This window comes from Mollisia scopiformis, assembly GCF_001500285.1.
Source record: "Mollisia scopiformis unplaced genomic scaffold LY89scaffold_25, whole genome shotgun sequence".
In the NCBI taxonomy this organism is placed as follows: Eukaryota; Fungi; Ascomycota; class Leotiomycetes; order Helotiales; family Mollisiaceae; genus Mollisia; species Mollisia scopiformis.
In genome coordinates, this window is record NW_017263605.1 from 964,228 (window position 1) to 987,134 (window position 22,907).

General features: G+C 47.8%; 13 protein-coding genes across 13 annotated transcripts; 4 read left to right on the plus strand and 9 right to left on the minus strand.

The window, feature by feature from the left end:
* Positions 1-12: 12 nt before the first annotated feature.
* On the minus strand, positions 13-1,761 carry LY89DRAFT_739942 (uncharacterized protein; the record flags this gene model as incomplete). Its single annotated transcript, XM_018220533.1, has 3 exons — positions 13-1,408; positions 1,461-1,608; positions 1,662-1,761. Coding segments are annotated over 3 exons (1,644 nt in total), but the record flags the coding sequence as incomplete, so codon positions are not given.
* A 254-nt stretch (positions 1,762-2,015) lies between these two features.
* LY89DRAFT_739943 (uncharacterized protein) lies at positions 2,016-2,736 on the plus strand (the record flags this gene model as incomplete). The annotated part of the gene is made up of 2 exons (XM_018220534.1): positions 2,016-2,115; positions 2,171-2,736. 2 exons carry the CDS (start codon positions 2,016-2,018, stop codon positions 2,734-2,736), a joined length of 666 nt encoding a protein of 221 aa, XP_018065328.1.
* Positions 2,572-3,335, minus strand: LY89DRAFT_689500 (uncharacterized protein). The gene is made up of 2 exons (XM_018215918.1): positions 2,769-3,335; positions 2,572-2,682 (listed from the first exon to the last, which is right to left on the minus strand). Exon 1 carries the CDS (start codon positions 3,125-3,127, stop codon positions 2,849-2,851), a length of 279 nt encoding a protein of 92 aa, XP_018065329.1. The 5' UTR covers positions 3,128-3,335; the 3' UTR covers positions 2,572-2,682; positions 2,769-2,848.
* A 724-nt stretch (positions 3,336-4,059) lies between these two features.
* Positions 4,060-5,342, minus strand: LY89DRAFT_759970 (uncharacterized protein). The gene has a single exon (XM_018221492.1). It carries the CDS (start codon positions 5,277-5,279, stop codon positions 4,308-4,310), a length of 972 nt encoding a protein of 323 aa, XP_018065330.1. The 5' UTR covers positions 5,280-5,342; the 3' UTR covers positions 4,060-4,307.
* Positions 5,343-6,095: 753 nt separating this feature from the next.
* Positions 6,096-7,257, minus strand: LY89DRAFT_253306 (S-adenosyl-L-methionine-dependent methyltransferase). The gene has a single exon (XM_018206222.1). The coding sequence runs from the start codon at positions 7,028-7,030 to the stop codon at positions 6,101-6,103; it is 930 nt and encodes a 309-aa protein (XP_018065331.1). The 5' UTR covers positions 7,031-7,257; the 3' UTR covers positions 6,096-6,100.
* LY89DRAFT_759972 (uncharacterized protein) lies at positions 7,225-8,377 on the minus strand (the record flags this gene model as incomplete). Its single annotated transcript, XM_018221493.1, has 2 exons — positions 7,225-7,885; positions 7,977-8,377. The coding sequence occupies 2 exons, from the start codon at positions 8,375-8,377 to the stop codon at positions 7,486-7,488; spliced, it is 801 nt and encodes a 266-aa protein (XP_018065332.1). The 3' UTR covers positions 7,225-7,485.
* Positions 8,378-8,769: 392 nt separating this feature from the next.
* On the plus strand, positions 8,770-10,057 carry LY89DRAFT_723476 (uncharacterized protein; the record flags this gene model as incomplete). The annotated part of the gene is made up of 1 exon (XM_018218822.1): positions 8,770-10,057. The coding sequence occupies exon 1, from the start codon at positions 8,801-8,803 to the stop codon at positions 10,055-10,057; it is 1,257 nt and encodes a 418-aa protein (XP_018065333.1). The 5' UTR covers positions 8,770-8,800.
* A 2,872-nt stretch (positions 10,058-12,929) lies between these two features.
* Positions 12,930-13,367, minus strand: LY89DRAFT_675068 (uncharacterized protein; the record flags this gene model as incomplete). Its single annotated transcript, XM_018213481.1, has 2 exons — positions 12,930-13,173; positions 13,249-13,367. The coding sequence occupies 2 exons, from the start codon at positions 13,365-13,367 to the stop codon at positions 12,930-12,932; spliced, it is 363 nt and encodes a 120-aa protein (XP_018065334.1).
* Positions 13,368-13,995: 628 nt separating this feature from the next.
* LY89DRAFT_567271 (uncharacterized protein) lies at positions 13,996-15,869 on the plus strand (the record flags this gene model as incomplete). The annotated part of the gene is made up of 3 exons (XM_018208553.1): positions 13,996-14,774; positions 14,822-15,278; positions 15,324-15,869. Coding segments are annotated over 3 exons (1,782 nt in total), but the record flags the coding sequence as incomplete, so codon positions are not given.
* An 892-nt stretch (positions 15,870-16,761) lies between these two features.
* LY89DRAFT_710605 (Metallo-dependent phosphatase) lies at positions 16,762-18,593 on the minus strand (the record flags this gene model as incomplete). The annotated part of the gene is made up of 3 exons (XM_018217840.1): positions 16,762-17,632; positions 17,678-18,520; positions 18,579-18,593. The coding sequence occupies 3 exons, from the start codon at positions 18,591-18,593 to the stop codon at positions 16,853-16,855; spliced, it is 1,638 nt and encodes a 545-aa protein (XP_018065336.1). The 3' UTR covers positions 16,762-16,852.
* Positions 18,594-18,904: 311 nt separating this feature from the next.
* Positions 18,905-20,269, minus strand: LY89DRAFT_710606 (uncharacterized protein; the record flags this gene model as incomplete). The annotated part of the gene is made up of 3 exons (XM_018217841.1): positions 20,124-20,269; positions 19,844-20,073; positions 18,905-19,792 (listed from the first exon to the last, which is right to left on the minus strand). The coding sequence occupies exons 1-3, from the start codon at positions 20,233-20,235 to the stop codon at positions 18,905-18,907; spliced, it is 1,230 nt and encodes a 409-aa protein (XP_018065337.1). The 5' UTR covers positions 20,236-20,269.
* Positions 20,270-20,600: 331 nt separating this feature from the next.
* LY89DRAFT_675072 (lysophospholipase-like protein) lies at positions 20,601-21,547 on the plus strand (the record flags this gene model as incomplete). Its single annotated transcript, XM_018213482.1, has 2 exons — positions 20,601-20,666; positions 20,711-21,547. 2 exons carry the CDS (start codon positions 20,601-20,603, stop codon positions 21,545-21,547), a joined length of 903 nt encoding a protein of 300 aa, XP_018065338.1.
* A 59-nt stretch (positions 21,548-21,606) lies between these two features.
* Positions 21,607-22,330, minus strand: LY89DRAFT_595487 (clp protease-like protein; the record flags this gene model as incomplete). Its single annotated transcript, XM_018209863.1, has 2 exons — positions 21,607-22,203; positions 22,250-22,330. The coding sequence occupies 2 exons, from the start codon at positions 22,328-22,330 to the stop codon at positions 21,607-21,609; spliced, it is 678 nt and encodes a 225-aa protein (XP_018065339.1).
* Positions 22,331-22,907: the final 577 nt, after the last annotated feature.

The window sequence follows — 22,907 nt, forward strand, 5'->3', positions numbered from 1 at the left end:
AGGGTGGTCCACTCCGAGCTTCGTCTTGCTCGTCTCCATGACTTGCACGTCCAGCTGTTCAGCATCATCCCACCGGCCATTCAGCCTGTACACCGAGCCCACCATTGCCATCCCCTTTAGTGTATCAAGATGCTCATCACCGAGAATCTTCTTTCGAACTTTCATCACATTCACCGCCATGTTCTCTGCTTCTACACCTTTTCCTACTTCGCCAGCATACCATGCAGCCTTGTATAATACGGAAGCCCAGTCAAGTAGAGAGTCTTGTTCCTTAGGCTTCTGCAATACTGCCGATTGCGCGTGTGGGAAAAGTGCCTGACACCTTTCCCAATTCTCGTACTCTCCCGTTGTAAGCTGTGCGTCAAGATTCTTGATAAACTGATGTTTCCACCTCTCCATCTGCTCGTGAGCTTCAAGCCATTTCCGGGTGGCTAACTGTACTAGTCCGTGCATTTCGAATGTTTTGCCATTCGCGTTGACAGAAATAAACGAGTAATCTCGTAGGGTCCAGACATCGTCGTCAAAACCATCATCCACAGTGGATTGCGATGTGTCATCTTCATCCATATCTTCATCCCCATCCTGTTCACTTCGCTTTCGAAGTAGAGCCTCGGGAATTCCTTGCCGGTCAAAAAAGCTCATAAGCGATAATAAATCAGCAGCTGATTGTCTGATTTTATATATGTGATTGAAAGATATTTGCCATGCAACAATAATAGAGTTATTCGCGTTCTCATCTCGTCGGAGCTGTCCGCCTTCGACTTCAAGGAGGCTCGTTCTCTTGCGATAGCTCTTCAAAAAGTCCTGAAGGTACTGGTGCACGGAATAGCGTGGCGCCATTTGGGAGATGTATGCGGCTGCTTGGACGATGGCAAGCGGCATAAATTCAAGCTCCTTAGCAAGTTCTGCAATATTTTCGCCATCATAATGCCCTCCTAGTTTGTTCTCGAAAAGTGTTAGCGCATCTGTCTTATCCATTGCCTTGATTGCGATAATATCGCGCTGTTCAACTAGCTTTAGCGCCGCATTTTTGCTCCGTGTTGTTATGAGAATCGACCCATTCGGACACTGCGGCAAGTATGACACGAGCGACCGTGAGTTCCCACTCTCTATGCCGCTTGTTTGCCCATATTGCCCGGTCCTTCGAGTCTCGACGAGAAAGCGAGCATCATCCACATTATCAAGTATAAGAGCCCACTTTCTCTTCCTATCATCGCGCAGCCAGTCGTGCACAAGCTGGAAGATATCGGCTTGTGGATTCTGTCGTCCAGAGATTTTGACACAATTTGCAATATCTCGAAAGCTCTGCTCGAATCGGGCAGTGTTGCTTGCGTGGACCCAAAAAACCCATGTCTCCGGCGAGCGATCTCGAGTTCGATAGGCGTATTCGATGGCGAGTTGCGATTTGCTTCGCAGTAGTTAGCTAGGTTATCTGCATTCATGAGAGCGTATGTGCTCACCCGACACCGCCCAGGCCAACGAGCGCGGTCCGTGATCCCAGGACAGCGCAATTCTGATGAATCTGATCGAATATCCCTCGCTCGACAAAGTCTTTGTCGCGACTGAAGGGTATGACGATCGAGGGGTTTGGTGGAGTTTCTGGTCGTTCTGCGGGTGGAGATGTTATTAGCGCGGGGTCAGCTTGGACCTTTGCAACTTACCAGGAGGAGCATGGTGGTGGAACTGAGTATTGACGGGACCGTTGAATATTCCACCTTGGAGGCCGGAGTTGCCCTCGCGAAAAGATATCGTGGTTGCCATTACAGTAACTTATTGTAGAGGTTTGCGAAGGAGTGTTGTAGCAGCTGTTGTTGGCCATCCTTCAGCCGCGACGACGCGCAGCTGCCTCCAATCAGTTAGACGGCGCTTCCAGTGCCGCAGCCTCAGCTTCTGATCAGTTCTTCATATCCGCCTGCTTCTGTCATTAACAAGACATTTCGGCTGGACGATAGCCGACATCATCAACACATTCAGCTGCTGTTCACCTTTCGCCGTTCTCAAACTACTCCGCCGCAATGGCATCTGCGATAAATTTTGGTAACAATAACGCCGGCTTCCAAGCCGGGATCATCAATGGTCCAGTCAATACGCAGTTCCATCACTATATCCCTACTGGTAAGTTGCAAAGGTCGAAGCTGACCGGTGCTTATGACGCTAATTCTTTGTCCAGCTGTCTCTCCACAAGCCTCAACAAATATCCTCATCATGTCATCTGACCCTCGAAACACAGACCGTCTTCGGCTTGGCACCGAACGCCGCGAGTTGGAAGATGCTCTGCGTGATACACGATATGGAAAGTCATTTAATCTCTACGATATCTGGAGTTGTCGAGTACGAGATATTACGCGCGTGTTGGATCGATATGAACCGAATATACTCCATTTCAGCGGTCACGGAAGTAATTCAGCGATATTCTTTGAGAGAGACGACGGTGAAGCCATAGCCGTAGATAAGAACGCTCTTGGGGCTTTGCTAAGAACACAAAAGGGGCTAGATCTCGCCATACTAAATGCTTGCTACTCTCGCGACCAGGCGCAAGCCATTGCGGACGCAGTCGGATATGCTGTTGGAATGGAGGGTGCCATAGACGATGAGGAAGCAATTGAATTTTCTCGCGAGTTCTACAGAGCGCTTGGGGACGGACGTTCATTCGAAGATGCATTTGAGAGAGCCCAGTTGGCAGTAGGTTTGACATCGAATTTAAGACTACATCTCCTAAAGCGAACTCAGAATTAGGGTTTAGGAAGCTCTTCTAACCTCTTCAAAAGATATTATACTACAACGATTTCAGCTTTTACAAGAGTCTCTTAGTCTCTCCGTCTTGAGCCCTCTGAGCTACTGAATTGTTCTACCTCTGACAATGCTGCGAGCCTTCCTTGACCTGACAACATCTCGGTACTACGACAGTCTTCTTCCCTGTGTATTCTGTCGGGCCCATTTGAAACGGGAGGACTTTCTGGGCGAACAATCCTCCATCAGCTCCAGAGAGCTCGGCGCTGCTTGATTTGTCGATGCAGCATGTGTCCACCGAGAAGTTTTCGCCGCCAGCCTTACTCATGCTCGTACCGTCTACCAGGCCCCCAGAAGGTAATCTCGTCCGATCCCCACCTGTATGAAAGTATAGCATAGTTGGGTATAGCGCTTTCAAAGAAATCGATCAGGTCCAAGTTGCCATTATCGTCAGACAGGAAGAGGCTATTGCAAAAGCCGCAGGGACCCACAGCCAGAGCCAGAGCGGTTCAGTCACTGTGACTTTCAGTGGTAAATTCTTCGGACTTTAACGCGAAGATCATTAACAAGAGAGTTAGTTGAATGAATTTCGGAGAAAAGTAAACACATAATAAGATATAATAACTTGATGAAGATAAACTGATATGTTTCCTAAATTAAATAGTGACATTCTTTGCACTTTAAACAGCCAATGATCCTCCAGGTACCAATAAATTAGAGGTCTATGCTCACAACAGTATCCTAGACCAGAGCTGAGTTTTGAAGAGTCTGTCCTCCTGCTCAAATACTCATCATCGTAGACTGCATTAAGCCATTCTGTATTGGCGATAGTTAGGCTTTCGTCGGTTTTGCGACGCACTGTGTTGTCACGTGATATATGCGTTCCAGAAGTTTTTATGTCAGTGGGGAAACGGCAAAGAAAATGTGTAACTACAACTTCGGAAATGTGTCTTAAAAGCTAATCACCCAGATTCTATTTTATCCTGCACAGCTTTAGATGCATGGAAGGCTGCACAAGAGGATGTGGAATTATGAAAGTGTACTATAATGTAATTATTCGTAATAAGCTGACGACTGGTAATTTATCAGTACTCAGCGTGAGTGTTTGAGCTTTAAGTGAGGCACTTCTGCTGCAGTCATCGACTAGATCCATGCCAAATATCACGTGATTATTTCGAAAAAGCGGTCTAGAGTCGGGCATGTGGGGCTGTGCTGCGCGAAGATCGTCACTTGCTCCGATCCGAGGTACCGACCCGCGTGGCGGTCTTGCATGAATTTGTACGCCACAGCCGCCACAAAGCTATTTATGAGTTCTTGCATATTTAAAGGCACTTGGAGCTCTAATAAGATATTTGTTATAAGGTTTGGGGATAGTATAAGCTAGGTGACGCAGCTGTGGTAGAGAAAGTCTGTTACGCTATAAAAGGAGACACTTTATAAATGAGGTGAAGGGCGACGACACGAATATGATTTTTTTAGTCGGAGGCATATAAGGCATTTGTGAGTGGCCACGGAATACAGTTACCAAAAATTTTCAAGAGATATTGCGGTGTGCATAGATTTTAAGATGCTTAAAGTCAATGTACCAGTTGGATTTTCCGGCACGGAGGGTTTTCCGTTACGCAGGGATGGACGTTATACCAAATCTTCGGTATCAATTTCCAGTCCTCTTGTGAAAAATTTATTCGACGCATGTTCCAAGAGTTCAGCATCGATTCTGGAAACTTGAATCCGCTATTCTTTTCTTCAATCTCACATGAATAAGCCATCCCGGTATCGATCTTCCACCCCAAGTCTTTTTCAAGCGCTTGAGATATGGTATGCATGACCTGCATCCATGCTGGCCCGTGACCACTCTGGCCGAAAATATTCCCTAAAACCTCATCTTGTGAGCATCTGTTGGCACACTTGCAGCCCCAAGCCCAAAAGAACGTATGTACCAATTCGTGAACGAATATTGTCAGGTACTTCTGGACTTCTGTCGCAGCAGTTCCAGCAAAATCGTACATGGGTGGGTTTGTCCTTATATAAATGGTTCTTTCTTCTTCTTGGTACCAACCGATCGCGTTCTCGGTGACAGCTTCATGAGTAGGATTCGATGCTTTCAAAGCATCGAAGTTGTATGCCTGTACGTCTTTAAGGTACTCGGTCAGACTCCCTCCGAACAACATCTTGTTAAAGGTAGGAAAGAATTCCAATGCCAAGTTCTTGATGGCTTGCATCTCGAGCAGGCTGTCGCTTCGTTCTCCATCTGTCAGTCTGAGATTTGAGTAGCTTCTATCCATGACAGTCCCTAGAAGCTGCCTCTCTGCCAGGTCTAGATGATCCAGAATTGTTTGCTGGTTAGATAAACGGGATTCGATCGCAAAACAGAGAGCTTGACTTAGATCCAAGGGATCGTACGCCTTCAAACGCAGAGTGTGTTGAATTACATCATTGCTAAAGTCTGGATGGGGATTTTTTGGCGCAAAGATGTGGAAGTCTTGAGGAGGAGTGATAACTGTTGGATCGGGGATTTGGGGGTGTATGTAAGCAGGGTTTGACGCCATTGTAAGTTATTGATTGGCGTGTATGTAGGGTAAAATGATAATAATATTGAGTAAATGATGCAGTAATGAAGGTGAAAAATGTAATGCTTTGCAATAATTCAAAACTGAGACTTACCAGAAGCCTATGAAAATGAGAACAAAAATGAAACGGAGACGCAGAAAAGGACGTAATACTACAAGATGATCGACTTGACTCTTAATCATGCTCAATCTGCCGCATTATATATTTCATCGTCGGCTTTATTCTCTATTTTTGGAACAAAAGTAGCTTGTTCTTTGGGAAACTAGAAAGCTATTATGGCGACTAGATCAAGGAAATATTTTCGGGGGTGCTTTAAGAGTCTGGAGTTTCTTTGTTATTATGGATTGCCAAAAGTGAAAATAACAAAGCGAGCCTTTAAGAAGAAGCTGTCCTGAATGGGTTGGTCTTTGGTGTAGTATAATCGTTACTTGACATTGGCATAAGCATCGAACATCTGTCAAGGGTATTGCATTATGTCCACTGCAGCATTTCTTTGTCAACTCAGAGCCTAGTGATAGGACGGGACGACAAGATTGTTTGATTGGAATGCAAATCCATGCACACGTTATCGAAATACAACGACAAAGAGATCAAATCTTTGTTTATCTATCAACGCACATGACCGCAGCAGCAAGCCTGTGCTTTTGGTCATTGAAAGTGAATCGTCAGGCGCCGAAAGAAGTGTGTGCAATAAGTTTGGTCTTTCTTATGTTTTTATTCAGTGCTGCTCAAGAGAACCCCGAGGCAATTCCACGCCTGAGGGCAGATGAATTATCCCACGTAGATTGAAATCTGGTCTTCATTTTCTTGTTGCAAGTAGTTGAACGGCAGGATAGAAGATATCCACTGGTATATCAAGGCCTCCAATTGCTTCTTCAACCTCATCCCAGAATCGTTTCACTTGTTCTTCTGGTATGTTGTACAACAGGGTGACGAAAAACTCTTTCAACCATTTCAAATCTCTCACTTCAGTCCAGTTGTCATCTTTCTCAGCTTCAAACACATCATCTTTCCCCACTTTGCTTTCGTACGATGCCTTGTTCTTGACACTCATAGCCATCGGTTCTTTCTTTCCCCCTGTGTTTATCAGAGTTCTCTTCACTCCAGGTTCCCAATCTTCTGTCGAAAATGGAACGATGTCGAATGCCGAATCAGTAGCGCGCATAGCACGAGCAGCAAATCCACCCCCCTCAATCAGTTTGTCTGTCCAAACATCATAGACCTTATCCAAAGCTGCCTGAGCTTTCGGGTTATTGGACAACTGCGCACGGCCATAGAAACTGATAGCAAGAGTCCCGCCACTTTTCACTTGTCTTGCGAATGATTTCATCGCTTTTTCGACGTCTGCCCAATGCATTGCTTGAGCTATGATGAGCAGATCGACTGTCCCATCTTCTACCGAACTCTTCTCGGCACTTTCTTGCAGGAACGTAAACTTTGACTTGGGAAATCCGAACTCGTTTGTTAATCGATCGCATGCAATATCCACATAGGTATCATTCGGATCCGAGACGACCACGTGGGTGAATTTGTTCGCGAGCTCTTGGGCAATGATGCCAGGCCCAGTCCCAACATCATGCGCAACATCCCAAGTATTTGAATGCTCAGAATGGTATCTGTAGATGCGGTCGTAGTATGAAGAAGGGTAAATCGGTCGGTGTTTGATGTAGTCCGCCCAGCTGAAGTTGGGAGCTGCAAAGCCTGGTTTCTCGGATGGTTTGGAAGACATGCTTTCGCTTCAGAATTTGCGATAGAGAGAAGCTTTGTCCCTTCTAAACTTTCGTGAGAAAGTATGGCCCTTAGACGGACTACTGTTGCTGACAGCGCTAGCTGAAATGGGCGGTGCGTGTCGTATTATCAGCGAATCACCTCGCTTTTTTGGAAAGGGGCCGCGTTCGGCAAAATTTGAGCAGAGGTTATTGCACTCCCACAACTCTAGCTCAGAATTCCATGAACGTACCGCAGCAGCAGAACATGTTACGGAATGACAACCAAATATTACTCTCTGTGGGTCGGGGCAGCGGCAGGAAGGATTCTGCTTTGTTGGTGGTCATGAATTTGGCCACTCACATCTGCAACTTTCTCCCAAAGTGCACACAACTTCTCATCGTATAGATCATGCCCGATGCTTTGATTTCCCATTACCACCTTCGATCAGCTTGTCTGTCCAAAGCAGCCTGGAGTTTAGATCCAATGGGCGACTCTGTTCGGGAACAAATCGTTCGAAACTCTGGTGATATCACAAGGAAGTTCCAATGGAATTGGTCCCTCCGGCCAGCCCAACTCCAGTTCGAATCTTTCGGGCCTTGTGACCAACTTTGCATCTTCCAGAAGTCGCTTTTCTTCACTGGGCCATTGGTCTTCCCATAGAAAGATTGGAAATATTTGTACCAGCACTTTCTTCAGTCCCTCCATCGACGCAATAATCTCCCAAACTTTCGTCCACTCTGCTTTTTCGAAAGTGTTTTCCAATGGCACTTTAAAAACATGCCACACGAGCCACATATCATTGATCATATTCAGACGCTGAGTAATTAGTTTTCTGGGGAGGTAGATTATCGTCATGCCAAAGCCAAATTTGATCCTGTTCCCAGAGTATATCAAGTTGATCGTCTCTAGATAACTGAGTGCGTTAGTCATGCTAATCAATAAAGAAGAAACCCAAGATTGCATACAGTTGGCGGCAAGTCAATGGAATTGATAGCACGAAGCGCTTCCTGATAACGTCGATAGGCCTCATCAATATGCCTATTTTATTTTGTTTCAATTGACCGAGCTCTTCGACAACGTTCAGATCCAAAGGGATCCCGCAGACGCAATATTCAACGATTTGTCTTCGGATTTCCAGAGGCAGGAGAAGGAAAGTGGGTTTGGCATGTACATTGCCAGCTTTCGATGCGCGATCTAATTCTGTGCTGAAAATGATAGATAATGCCTTTTCCCGCGGATAGAGCGGCTTTGGAGGTGTGTCTTCTGTGGCACTCTGCTCCTGTGAGGGTTGCGTTCCAGGCCTTCTCAATTTCCTTCTCAATTTCCCTTTCAAGGCCGAAGAACGAGAGCGAAAGAACTTCAGCATGCTTGGGATGGAAAGCTATGTCGAAGGAGTTGAAGATAATCAAGAGCAAACCGAGGTTGGAGATTATGCGACGTGAGAAATTGGTCATCAATGCCCACCAATCACGAAAGACCAGCTCAGAATCGAGGCTGAATTTAATGACCTGCAGAAGGCACAAACTGCAGCCGCAATTCTGCTTTTGATTGAGAGGCGCCTACTATCGGACTTTACAAGCCGCTCTCGTTCAGTAATCAGCAAAACCGGCATTTGCTTACTGTGCAAGATACACGAAAGGATTATTCCACATCTATTGACTTTTAACCTTTTACGGACGTAGCGCAACTGTTGTGAACAATGAATATAATTGCAGCGAGTTCCATGAAGAGATCCACATGTTCAGCCTAAATTTGAATCACATTTTAAAAAGTAAAGATTCAAACGAAAATGGAGACATCAACCCCAGTCATCCAAGTACTTTCTCGAAATAACTACGAGGAACAACATCTAGTTACTCTTCCCAACGCACTTCCTCTCCCAGAATTGAACCCTTCTTCCATCCGGGTTCAAACATCCATCATCTCTCTGACCGCCAACAATTTGACTTACGGACGGATAGGGCACCTCCTGAGCATCTGGGATATCCATCCTCTCCCGCCATCAATTCCAACAGAATATTCGGACCCCACGAAATTTGGTCGCATCGCAGCTTGGGGCTATGCAACTGTTCTCGAAAGCAACGTCTCTGAGATTGGCACAGGAGCACAGATATTCGGACTTCTTCCCATTGGAACTCTTCCGCTTGACATGCAGATTCGAATGAACCCTGAAGTCCCGACCCAATTCTTCGAAATCAGCAAGCACAGAGAAAATGTGATGTCGCTTTACAACCAATACACTTCCTACCCGCCAAGTAAAAGGACAGAGGAATTGAAGAAAAGCCAAGCATACGACGCATTGTTCCAAATATTCTTCACAACAAGCTACTTGATCAATCGCTTCAGTTTCCCCTGGGACTCTGAAGAATTGATACCTCCAGCAGCCAATTGGACTCTGGAAAAAGGAACAATTGACAGCAAGACGGTCATTCTGATCTTTGCAGACAGTGGCAAAACAGCACTCGCCCTAGCATACCTACTGAAAAGCTCTCGTCCAGCAGGGACACAACCCCGAACCATTCTCGGAATCGGCTCGTCCAAATCCCGTTCTTTCGCCAAAGAAACAGGACTGTACGATAAAGTCTTAACCTATGATTCCGACTCTGACAACAACCTAGATGCAAAGCTCGACTTGAAAGCTGATTCTAAAATCCTTCTTGTGGAGTTTGGATCAAGAGGTGAAGCGGGAAATCGATGGGAAGATAAATTCAGAGAAGAGGGAAGGAATGTGGAGCAGTTGATTGTTGCGGGAGAAGTCGTGGCAGAGAGTCCTGAGAAGGCGAACGAGAGGTTTAAGAAGAGGACGGAGAGAGGGGCAAGTGTGTTTAATGCTTCGATCGTGAGAGGAAAAGCGATAGAGGTTTTGGGTGAGAAGAGATTTTTCGAGGAGTTGATGAGGGAGTGGAAGGTGTTCAAGGAGGGTGGATTGGTGGAGAGTTTGAGATTGGTCTGGGGAGAGGGAATGGAGGGTGTTGGGAAGGGGTGGGAAAGGTTGTGTGAAGGTGGAGTGAGCGCGGATCAGGGGTTGGTGTTTTCTTTGGACTGAGATCTGCGATTTTGGATGTGGGAGAATAAGCAAGAATTGCTAGCAAAAGTTTGAATCATTTAATGAATTCGGATTTCATGTTCACAAAACACTAGAATGATCTAGACGGTGTAATCTTCAAGGTGATGCTTCGGCGAAATGGCAGATGTCCATTCGGTGCATGATTCGCATCTGAAAGTGATCAACACTTGGAAGTAATAGGGAGACACTCAACTCCCTGAAAAGTACTAGCAGCATTGCCGCGAGAAGGTTCCACAGATGTGACGCATCTAGAAAGAACATCTTCCAAGGATGCGGACAGCACAATGCAACGATCGAGAAAGAGATGTGGATATATGACTCTGCTCCAGGATTTCGAGTTCAAACAAAAGCTTCTGGACACAAGAAGGGCCGTCTAAATGCTCGCTTGGAAGTTTCCGCACGCACATGCAGTTGCTGTCATTCACCCATGAAGTGCAGACCAGAAAGTAGGAACTACTCCCAATGCCTTCACATTCCCAGAAATTGAGCACCATATCATCGACTGGAGCAATGCCGAAAGCGAAGCGCGATACCGCTCACAAGAAAAGACGCCCACGAGCTGGATTTCCACGACGATCAGGTACAAATATGTAGACATCGGTCCTTCTCGCACCCGGCGCAGGAGATTCTCCTTTTTCCAACCGAAGCTGCGACTAATTCCGATGGAGTGGATAAGAGTGAGATCAAAATATGCACTCACTCGGTAGTATACCCGAAACGAGCCTAAATCCGGGGAGAAGAGGAGGCCGAGGGATATCTTGGTTTGGAGATATGCGGGGTGTTCGGTTGTATTGTGGATCTGGAAGCCGTGTCGATTGAAGAACAGGATTGCCGTGTTGATGATGTGCGTGTCTTTGCAGAAATCTCCAGTTAGAACATTTGTGGGCTTGTGATTGACCCCGCAATTGTCGAACACTGAATTTTGAAGCCGAAATAATGGAGCAGAGGTATACTAAACTCTGAGTACCAAGCGAGCGAGAACGAAACAAAAAAGATCCGAAACTTGTTCAAAAGAGGAAGCGGAGTACAGTACAAATACAAGGAACTCAATATCTTAGTGCTAAAGCGAAAGAAAGCCGCGGAAACAGCGCCTGTAAAAATCTGAGGGCCAACTTGACTAAGCACGTGGAAAGCGCATGGTTGTCTCCGGATTGAACATTTCGACTTCTCCCCCGCTTTGAACCACCCGTTCTTCAGCCATCGACACAAGCTCAAGCCTCAGTCCGTGCACCTCCGCACTTTGAACATTATCTCCGCACTTTTCGAAGGTGAAGATGGAGGCTTTCGGTCCTACTCCTCTGCTTAAGCGAGAGCCCCCCTTAACTTCGTTCGGTTACACGTTGATGCAGCTCCAGATCACATGACAGGACTTGACTTCGGCGAGTGGCGGATGTCAAGATGCACGTGTAGTTTGTAGCTCTTTCCCGATAGATCCACACATCTGATTAATGGCATGAAGGACTTCTGATGTTCTTGATATTAAACGAAAGAATGATATGATTCGACGCATGAGTTCGTGGAATGAGGAGCTGATGAGGTTTACCGGCTGAGTTCGGTTACTCGGATGTGGAAATGGCAAAATCATGCGAGGAAAAATCGGCGCCCGAATGCATGTACCTTGTACTGTACATGAATCACGCTCGAAATGAAATCGTCAAAACGAGGAAGAAGAAGGCCAAAGAAACGTGCAAATAATTCTGCAGGATATGGCCTGATATATTGCTGATATGGCAAAGTTCGTGGTTTGGGATATGCTGGCGATTCTGGTGGGAGATCTGCAACTGACCAATCCCGGGCTTCCCATAATTTCTGTCATGGAAGCATTATGGAACACACCAAGAAGGAGGCGGAGCAATCAACACATCTCCATTGCCCGATGGATCAGGATGGCTTCAAACATCTCAATCCTTCGAAGGACTTTAAAGGGAATCCCCGATTGGACCAAAATTTGCAAAGGAGAAGAGGTACAGATCGAGTAACTTCTCCTTCGTGAAGCTGATGGTGGGATTCTGCGACACAGGAATCAAGCCACCATAGGCAAGTACCGAAGAACATGTCCATAGAAATGAGGATATCATGACTGTCTGCCGGTGCGAGGCGCTGGGTTTCGTGGCGTGCGTAGGTAATGCTGACGGACTTGATCTTGCATGGAACACGAGACTTGATTTGGTCGTCTTGCGACGTCGACGGCTGGGTTCTGATTAGAAAGAAATTGAAAACTTTGCATGGAAAATCCCCATCACTAATTTGGGGACATGAATCCATGATGATGCACTTTACCTCGATTGGGATTCATGAGGCTTGAAGTCACCTAAGGAATGCCGTGCGGTTGATCGTGAGAAGTGAAGTCACACAATCCGGCCATGTACCTACCGATCTTCGTGGGACGCTGCTGCAGTCTAGAATCCACTGCCACCGCCGTCAGATGAGAAATCTTTGTGAAGTGATCTGTCGTGGAAGTGAGGCTGCTGACACAGCCTGGATTCTTCTGCTACGTTACGCCTTTGTCGGTGCGGCGACTTCCTTCGATCGCGAGGCCAGCATAATCGCTATATACAGTACGGTGTAGTGGTCTTGGTCCTGGTGCTGGGTTTCTTGTTCTGTTTGAATCTAAGTATTGCTGCTATCTACAACAAATATCCTGGGAAGGACTGGCGTTTCAAGCATCCTCACCACCACCACCACCACCAATATCCTGCGGAATCAAACGAGAGGTCGCCCTATATTTGGTCTCTTCTGGGATCCCGACTCGACAAGGTCCAACAAGTGGTGTTCGACGATACTGGAAACTGGATAGTCCGGTACCGTCCTTTCGTACTCTGTGTGTCGGTGTTGGTCTGCTGGGACCCGTTCAGGCACTTGTTCCTTTCAACCGGAGATCTTGCCAGACCAGACCAGACCAGACCAGACCTTGCCCCTGAGTTTGCTGCGTTCTTCGCTGCTTCTCCCGTGGACTGGCAGACTCGGGACGACCACTCAGCGAACAGACAGCGGGCCTTGGCACAAACAATTTTCTTTCAGAGCCCGTCGCGCCGTCGATCCACCATTGAAGAAGGAAGAAATCGAAAAGAATACGTGGGCCAGTATTACTTATTCTTGGATCCATACAATTATTATCAACAGCTTCATCAACCGGACTTGGTCTTCAATTAGTACTTCCCTTCACTTACATCGCCCCCTTTTCGATCGCACATACATAGCGCGCAGCATACCTACACAGCACCAGCACCAGCACCAGCACCAGCACCAGCACCAGGCGACACGCACTCGCGTCTGCATCCCTTGCCATCTCCTCTCTCCCTTTTCTACGATTCGTCGTCCCTTCTTGGTTGGCGTTGGCAATAAATAATCAGAATCCTCGAGCACAGTACTCCCTCCAGTACTTCACCTTACCATCATCCCCTGCCATCCCGACACAACTTCCTCGCTTGGCCCCAATCAGCTTACAGGCTTCACTCTCCCCCCGCACTTTTCTCTGAAATAAAATGAGAGCGTGAGCGCCCCCGTCCCGTCCCCCCGTCGCTTCTCCCAGGTTTCTCGTCTCTGCCTCAGCGCGCACGCATCAAACCTGACGGACCGAATAAGTACAGTACAGTACTGCACTGCACTCCACCGTCTCTCCAGTATTCCTGCTCCAGTACTCCGCGTATCACACCGCATTGTCTGACCCGGGAACAAAACATCTTCTCCACTCCCACTCCTTACCCCATACATACACACGAGTATCAGTGCCGTATCTATCAGACCGCAACCATCCATCAATCAATCCTCAACGACCCGAGGAAGAAGTACAGTCTATTCGTGTGGCTTGCTGATCACTGCGCGTTCTGTTGAGTGGTGAAGTCCTTTTCCACCCTCCACCCATTTCGCGCTGAGCGACACACCTCACTTCCCCTCAACCTCACGCATCGCCCGCCATGTCGACGTCTGTCAAGCGGGCCTGCGACGCCTGCCATCGTCGAAAGGTCAAATGCGATGGCATCAACCCGTGTCGCAATTGTTCGTCCGCTCAATTATCGTGTACCTACCACGCCATCCCGCAGAAGAAAGGTCCCAAGGGTTCCCGAGCCAAGGTGATCAGCGAACTTCGAGAAACCCAACGACAAACGACCCTCTCCTCCAAAGTCGCGAACCGATTGAATGGTGTCAATAGTCCGCCATGTAGTCCAACTCTTGCGCCCACGCCGGGCCTCCTGACGAGCGATATGATCAAAGAGTGCATCGAATTCTTCTTCGCGAACATGTATCCCACCCTTCCCATCCTCCACCGCGGACGACTCGAACAGCAAGCGATGTACGCAGATCAGAATACCGATACATACTGTCTTTTGACGTCGCTGTGTGCGTTTATGATGATCCAGCCAGGAATGGGAATACCTGGCGATCCTCTGGGACTTGACAGCCTCCCGGGAGCCAATCTCGTGTCAGGGAATCTCTTAATGGAAGAGACGTTGAGGGTGCGAAAGAGTTACGACCATCTCGAGTCTCCGACACTGAATAGCATGGTGACAAGTTTCTTCTTGTTCGGATGCTACTTTGGTCTCGAATTGCACAATAAGGCTTGGTTCCATTTGAGAGAGGCGACTACTCTCGCACATATCCTTGGCCTGCAGAAGGAGGAGACATACTTACAATTCGATCCCATCGAGTCATCAAGACGGAGGAGATTGTATTGGTTGTTATTTGTGACTGAGAGGTAAGTTTTTCGAGGAGATATTTGCGCTGGTGCTAATTTTCCGACAGAGCCTACGCTCTTCAGCGACATCGACCTCTTTCATTACAAGCCACCATTTCACTCCCAACACAGAACGATGACCCATCAGACACACAGGCTCATACTCTGAATGGTTTCCTTCATCTCGTCAATCTGTTCCGACCGTTCGATGAAGCATTCGTCGCACTCTGGAACAAGACTCGAAACGACTGTAACCCAGCTTACCTTGCTGCTCTTCAAAAACAATTGACCGATGCACTCCCGACATATCTCAACTCAACTGAAAACCAAACAGCAGACCTGAGGACAAGTCAGCAATGGTTACGAACCATGGTCTGGCAACTAAGTATTCAGAATGGCTGTTTGAGTTCGAACAATGATGATCCAAGCATGACCTTCCAATATCCCGTTGAAATTGCACGAGATCTCGTTTCCATGACATCCCAATTCACGCAGTCTAGCATGGAGGTTCATGGTATTGGATTGGTGAGTACGATTACCCTCGTTGTCTTCGTAACTAACAGAATCTAGATTGAGAAATTATTCGATGTCGCTTGCTCCTTGACAGATGTTCTTTCTCTTCTTCCCCCCAATCCCGATCCATTCCAACTCGGACCTCGTGACTACCTTCACGACTTCATGACCCTCCTCTCGGTTCTTCGCAATGGAGACAACCGCTTCTTGCCTCTCCTTCTCGCCAAGATCAACGACGTCCTCCCACGTCTTGTCAACCCAATGCTCCAATCCGTTCCAGATACCCCAGCAAACATGTGTGCTGATGTCGACATCTTCGACGGCTTCGGCAACGCTGGAATCGGAGTTGCATCGAACTTCCCAGGCTACAACGGGAACGGCACCTCTGGTGGCGAGTTCAAGATGGAGCCGGACAGCGACTTCAACGCCAACAATCTGCAAGGCATGCCTGCTTACGATAAACGCATCGAAGAACTTGGCTCCCCTCCAAATGGAGACAACAGCGATAACAGTCCCTTCACATCTCCAGCAATAATGCAAAGCCCAATGGAATTCCCAGGTCTAAATGACTACGGAGGCTTTCCCGACCTCAGCTCACCGCCTCCCATGCCCAGCCTCAGCTCAACTAACAACCTCGGCAATTTTGGCGAAGGTGTCGGTGGAGGTGGACGATTGCAAATGAACGTGAATTTCAAACAAGAATTTGATGGCACGATGAACATGCTGCAAATGGGTCGACAGGGTGTAAGGAGACCTCCGCTGAGAATGAATAGCGGTAGTAGTTTCGGCATGCAGCAAATACCGAGGAGTGTACCCGAACAGTTCCCTCATTATCAGAGAGCGAATGGTGGGAGCGAAGGAGTGGATTTGTCAATGGGGATGCAAGGTGGGATAGCGGGAGGAGGCGGAATGGCAGGAGAGATGCCATTTCGGTGATAATTGTGGGATGCCAGCATCAAGCTGAGGGCATGTCGTGCCACTGCGAGGTGTGACGTGCAGTACGCTCGTGAGTCGCCATAGAACCAAACATTTTGGTCCCGATTCAAAGCACGGAGGCTTCTCACGACACGAGACAGGCGATGTGGCAACACGAGCGTTGGAGCCAAGCTCCTGGAAGAAGAAAGGAAGAGAAAACAGCTTAAGGGTAATTTGGGTCGGTGGGCACATGGTGTTTGGCGTGCTCTGGCAGCATAAGGATATCACTTACTTTGCTATGTTCGGTTTTTGATTTCATTTGTTTAAGTGATCGGAAGGGATGTGTAGTGGAAGGATGAAGTGAGATGATGAAATATACCTGGGTTGCTTTAGTTAGCATGCATGCATGTCTTTGGTAGCAAGAATGTAGTTTGTGTTTGAGTTAGACTTGTGTTTAAGTGAGAGAAAGTTGACACAGTACAAAGGATACATCCGAGCGGAAAAGTGGTATCTCGATTTCTGTACAGCCACTATGAATCAATACAAGCCAACCATGCTAAATAATCCAAAAGCTATCAGTCGGCCACTAGGAAGCCACGAGCACCGAACGCCATTCCGTACCCTCCACCATCCCCATAATATATTGTACCCATATCATGCTCCTCCCATATTCACAACCCCTTTGGCCGACCACCTTCAACAATAATCTGCTCATCAATCCTCTTCTCCACCTCTCCGTACTCAACTCTCTTATAAGTCGTGATCCTTGCCTCATTCAAATCAACCTCAAAGAACCTCACCCTGCGGTGGTATCCCCCATATCCACCGTACCCTCCAAATCCACTCCCGCCAGCATAGCACATCCATAATGCAGGAGCACCAGACTCAGTACTGCTCAGGGAGCAATATTCATTGGCGTGATCGTGCCCGCAGGATACCATCACGACCCCTTCTTCTACTAATGCGTCGCGAAACCCAGAGTTGAAGCCTGGAGCTGTGACACGTTCGCGCCATTCTCCAATTCGAGGTAGGCCTTCGTCGCGGTACTCAGGGAGTGGGATGTGGATGAATGCTAGATCCATGTGAATGTGTGTGTAGCCCGCGTGTTCCTTCTTCAAACTTTGAGCGGTGGTCTTGAACCAGTCGATTTGGCTCTTCTTCAGCCAGTCGTAGCCTTTGTAGAGATGCTCGTCGGGCGAGTATGCATGTGTGTCAAGGAGGTAGATGGTCAGTGCTGAGTGTTTGGAGCTGCCTTGAGCGAGGACTTCGACAAAATAATTCCCTACGCCGTCGATACCCTCGGGGCCAGGAATGGAGAGGGAGTACGGAAGAGACTCGATCAAAGCCATTTGACCAGCTCGGGGAAGCGATCCTTCATCGTCGTGGTTCCCGAATATGGTAGCGTATGGGATTTGACGTTTGATGAAGAGCTCAGCATATTTAAAAATTGCCTAGCATTGTCAGACGGCCCAAAGAGAGGTGGCAGAGAGACTCACACTTTGCGCATCAGGCGCTGTTTCTCCATTGACTTGATCTCCACTCAGCACGACGAGATCAGGCTTCTCTTGATCCAGTAGCTTTCCCACAAATTCCAATGTTCTGGGATCCGCCTCACAATGTCCACCATTCAAGCCTTCAGGCATTGCATCTCTGCACGCACCAGTTCCAGTGCTCAAATGTAGATCCGCAACTTGCATGATCTTAAACTTTCCATTCTCCTTAACTCTCGGCACAGGCTTCGCATGTCCTGCCTCCTTTCCTCTCCTCACGCTCAATCTCGCCTCGTGTCCTTCGGCAGCTGTGTCAAACAGTAGAGCAGTACCAACTACTTCCCAGCCATCTCTTGGATCAACAGCATCTGCACCGAACAAGACATCCACCGCGGTGATAGCTTTCGAGGAATCGCTCGCATGCCGTTTCGCAGACCGCTTCAACCATAATCCGGCTGGTCTAGATTCCCACTTCTCGTTTCCTTCACCCTTCACCCCAGTACTGGGATCTAGACGGCCGATCGTAACATCGATGATAACCTTATCATCTGGTTGTAACTCCTCCTCTTTCTTCCGCTTGATGTGTATGTATGCACTGCTAACCCATCCACTCCCCAAATACAAGTCCTTCTCTATCCTGTGCCACAAATCTGGGTCAAGCTGGCAGGAGCTGAAGACGTTGACCCGCGAACATTTCGTGACGGTGATGTCTGTTATCACTAATCCTGGGTGGTGGGCAGGCAGAGCGTTGTGAATCGCTGATGGGAGGACTCGAAATTGGTTGTCGAGGAAGTAGACCACGATGAGAGAGAAGACAGTGAGTGCCCCAAGTTGGCAGATTGTCCGAACCTGTCATGATCACTGTGAGTATTGGTAAGGGCCAAGAAGGAAAGGGGAATCGGCATACAATTCTTCTGGTCATCTTGGCGATTGGGGAGAAGCGGTTGATGAGAGTACCCTAGCAAAGCCAGTCTTTCTTGCCAGCTGACGTGAGTATTCCATTCGTGAAGCTGTCAAGCACTCGTCATTGTATGCATATATCCGCAAGATATGCAGGCATTGGTGCTCATGAAAGAAAGGAGACGCTTTGAGGTTCGTGGTCATAATTTCAGGCTCTTTGAGGGAAATCTGGGGACGGCACGCTAGCGGAAGCTAAATATCGGCCCCTGTTGATTGTCTCGTGATTGAGCCCCCTTTTCCATTTTCCTCAACTTGTTTTCGAAGCGGGACTATTTATTTTACATTACGGGCTGGAAACTCGACTATTTTACGGAAATGTCCAACAAATCCACCACCACTGATCCTTACTCCAACCTTTGGACGACACACTATCTGCCATCCTTCATCATCTCCGCTCTCTGGGACTGATTCCGGAGACTCTTCTCCCTCAGCCTTCAATAATGCTCTTGGTTTGACTCTTCTGACATCCCATTCTCTACCACCAACACCTACAGCTCCGCCAACTTCCACCGTTTGCTCCAAGAAGAATGGAAGTCTTCTCTCCTTGACATGCTTGATACAGTCAATAATTTGAGTAATACTCGGGCAAAAGACGAGCAATGATCCGTCAGGTTTCAACGCTTTCCCCACAATGTCGAGATAGTCATGTGTTCCTGGAAGATCAAGGATTGCATGATCTAAGAATGGTTGCTGGCCATTCTCAATAAGTCGGGGAGATAGGTAATCTTCTATCTTGCCAACATGAAAATCGATATGTGGAAAGTAGAGACCTTTCCGGAAGTTTCTGACCACCATCTCAGCGTGTGCCGAATGTTTCTCTGAGGTGTCGAGAGTATGAATGACTGCACGCCGTTTCGAACGCCACTCCTCGTAAGCCAGCTTGACTTCTTTCTGCTCTTGTGATTGTGTGTCTTCCTGAGTGTCGAGTTTCACCCGCTTGAATCCCATGTCTAGACTTTCCGATTCAAGTGCAGCCTCGGGAAGCATAGGCAGAGGAGCATTTGCTGCATGTATGGCTCTGGCAAGGTGAAGTGTCAAGGCACCATGTCCAGTCCCTGCTTCAAATATTTCCAACTTGTCTTCCCCAGCGGATTGTGAACCGGGCGGGACTGGATTGATATCGAGAAGTGAGACAATAAGGTTCGCATCCTGAGAATAAATCTACTATCGTGCGGTAAGCAACTGGCGAGTTAATGCTCCGATGAAACATACCGGAGTAACTAATCGTGGTGAATTATCCGTATATTCAGCAAGCGTCGGTTCGTGAATTCTGTACAGTACTCTCTTCCTCGAAACGACCACCTCTCGTTTTGCTTTCCCAATGATGTCCTCATGATTGATGCTGTCAAGGACGAGGTTAACTTTCCCGCCCGGTTTTAATGGGTTGGTGATAATAGGAGCAGATGAGCTGGACCTATGCTTCAACAGCACAATATCATTCTCTAGTCGTGGATCAGCAATGCGCGGGAAGAAAGAAAAGATGCTTGCTTACCTTTTACGGCACCGCTGCTGTAGAGCCGTCGAGTACAAGAGGAACAGGAATATTTCGGCCCATTGATGAAGCGTCTGCCAGCTTTCTGAGCAGACTGGGCGTAGAAATTCATCGGAATGGTTTCGAAGCTGTACCTGAAGATCTACTAAATTTCACATGCAATGCACAGAGTCACTAGCGGCCGTGATTGCAGGGGTAAGATGATCCCCGTGTAAGTGTCCAAGCGTCCAGCTTCCACGTGCACGTGCATCTCATTGTCCCAAACAACATTTGGACTTGCAATCGTGTAAAGTCGTGGCGATTGGATTATTACAGACTTGGTGTGTCGTGCTGTCCTATTACTTCTCCTTCCTCCTGGTTCAACATCTACGTTGGGCTTGAGTTATGATATAAGTTTGCCGAGGTCTAGGCTTGAAACAGCTCCCAGCTCCATCTCACGAAGCTAGCTAGCTATTCAACAACAAGATATCTGCCAATATGCCCACCGAAATCGAAGGGACTCACCAAATTGGTGACATCTCTCTGTATACCAAAAGCTGGAAAGTCAGTCAACTACCTCTCTGCAAGTCCACAGCTGATCAGTATAGCCTGATGGCCCAGCAGTTGCTAAAGTCATCTTCATTCATGGCTTTAGTGACCATATGAATCGATACTACGAATTCTTTCCCACCCTTGCCTCTCGCGGAATTGAAGTCCATGGTTTTGATCAACGCGGCTGGGGCCGTTCCGTGCACAATCCATCCCAGAAAGGTCTGACGGGGCCTACTTCACTGGTTATTTCAGATATTGTCTCCTTCATCAAGACCCAATTGCCTTCGACTATTCCTGTCTTCGTTATGGGCCACTCGATGGGAGGTGGTGAAGCTCTAATTCTGGCATCTGATCCACAATATGCAGATCTGATGAAAGACATCCGAGGCTGGATACTGGAGGCTCCATTCATCGCCTTTCCCAAAGGTTTCGAGCCAAGTTCTGTCACCGTCTTCTTTGGCAGATTAGCAGGAAAGCTGCTTCCGCACATGCATCGATACTCGCCTCTGCCACCGGAGAACCTCACAAGGGATCCAGAGGTTGTTCAGTCATTAAAGGATGATAAACTGTGCCACGATACTGGCACTCTGGAAGGCTTGTCAGGCATGCTGGACAGGACAGAACACTTGAACAAGGGGATAGCCAAGCTGAACCCGGGTGTCAAGAGCATTTGGTTAGGCCACGGAACGGAGGATAAAGGCACAAGCTACGAAGAGAGTAAGAAGTGGTTCGATAGACAAACTCAGGTGGAAGACAAAGAGTTCAAGTCGTATGAGGGATGGTATCATCAGTTACATGCCGATCTTCCTCAAGATAGGCCGGTATTTGCGAAGGATGTCGGAGATTGGATTCTAGCTCGAGTTGGTGATTCGGCAGTGAAATCCAAGCTTTAGGTGCTGATGAGCGAAGTTCAATGATACCATATCGAGGAGCCAATTGCTGATCAATGAATTCATTCATGTATTGCTACCTCTTTCTCCTCTTTCTTGTCCTCGGTCCTTCGCTCAAGGATCTCATCCACAATGCCTAGGTCTAAAGCTTCTTCGGCACTCAAGAACCTGTCCCGCTCCATCATCCTCTCGATATCTTCTAGCGTATGCTCCTTCGTCAAATGTCTCTTGAAGATTTCGTTCAATTTCCTCCGCACCCTCAATATTTCTTGTGCGTGTATGGCAATATCGCTGGCCTGCCCAAAATAACCGCCACTAGGTTGATGCACCATGACACTGCTATTAGGGAGGCAGAATCTCTTTCCCTTCTCCCCGCCGCAAAGGAGCAAGGAACCCATGGATGCAGCCTGTCCAACACATACTGTAGACACTGGAGACCGTATATATGTCATAGTATCGTATATCGCCAAGCCAGCAGTAACCGAACCACCAGGACTGTTGATGTATAGTGTAATAGCTTTCTCGGGGGCATCGGATTCGAGGTAGAGGAGTTGAGCGACGATGGCCGCAGAGAGGGTTTCGTTCACCTCGCCATTCAGACAAACGATTCGTTCTTGTAAAAGCTTCGAGAAGATATCAGATTGTCGCCAGCCACCTCCCTGAATTGTTAGCATCCAAGCAGCATAGAAAGGTAGGGATGCTCACGATGGTCTCGGTGATGTACGGTATCGGCGTCCAGGCTTTTGGCGGTTCTGATCTCGAAGGCTGTGTGGAGAAGCATCGCATGCCTGATCGGAAGGCATTACGAGCTGGTGCCCGTACTATTCTTGTCGTGAACATGGTCAATGGGATGTTGGGCATGCAAATGTCGAGATTGGAAGACGCGATTAAAAAGTGAAGCGCGACCTCGCTTGAACTTTGAGCCGAAGAAAATTATTTTGACCTCACACGACATACTGCCACTCTCTACAAGAAGAACGCTACAACACCGCAGAGGAAGCATGTGGCATGAGCAGATGTACGATATCAAAAGGTAGCGGTACCTTGAGAGGGCTTACGACTACAGCAAGAGGCAATGCCTACGAGATCTTGGAGCGAAGACAACGATGGACGCCGATGTACAGAGACAGAGAGGACGACGTCGAATGGAAGAAGGAGCAGCATTCAGACACTGCATATAACAAGGACGGATTATCTGCATCGGTAGGCCTCGAGAAAGTTGCAGATGAAGGGAACAATCAGGTTGTCGAATCTATATCCAGGCAGAATAGCTCTCCAGCAGCTGCAGCAAAAGACACTCCTCTATTACGTTCACACAAAACTTCATCGAAGCCGAAGCTGGAACCACTTCCGACCTTCCCAG

What these genes read in the sequence shown, in the direction of transcription:
- LY89DRAFT_689500 (XM_018215918.1), bottom strand. Translation starts at nt 3,127, where the DNA reads ATGCTATACTTTCATACAGGTGGGGATCGGACGAGATTACCTTCTGGG.
- LY89DRAFT_759970 (XM_018221492.1), bottom strand. Translation starts at nt 5,279, where the DNA reads ATGGCGTCAAACCCTGCTTACATACACCCCCAAATCCCCGATCCAACA.
- LY89DRAFT_253306 (XM_018206222.1), bottom strand. Translation starts at nt 7,030, where the DNA reads ATGTCTTCCAAACCATCCGAGAAACCAGGCTTTGCAGCTCCCAACTTC.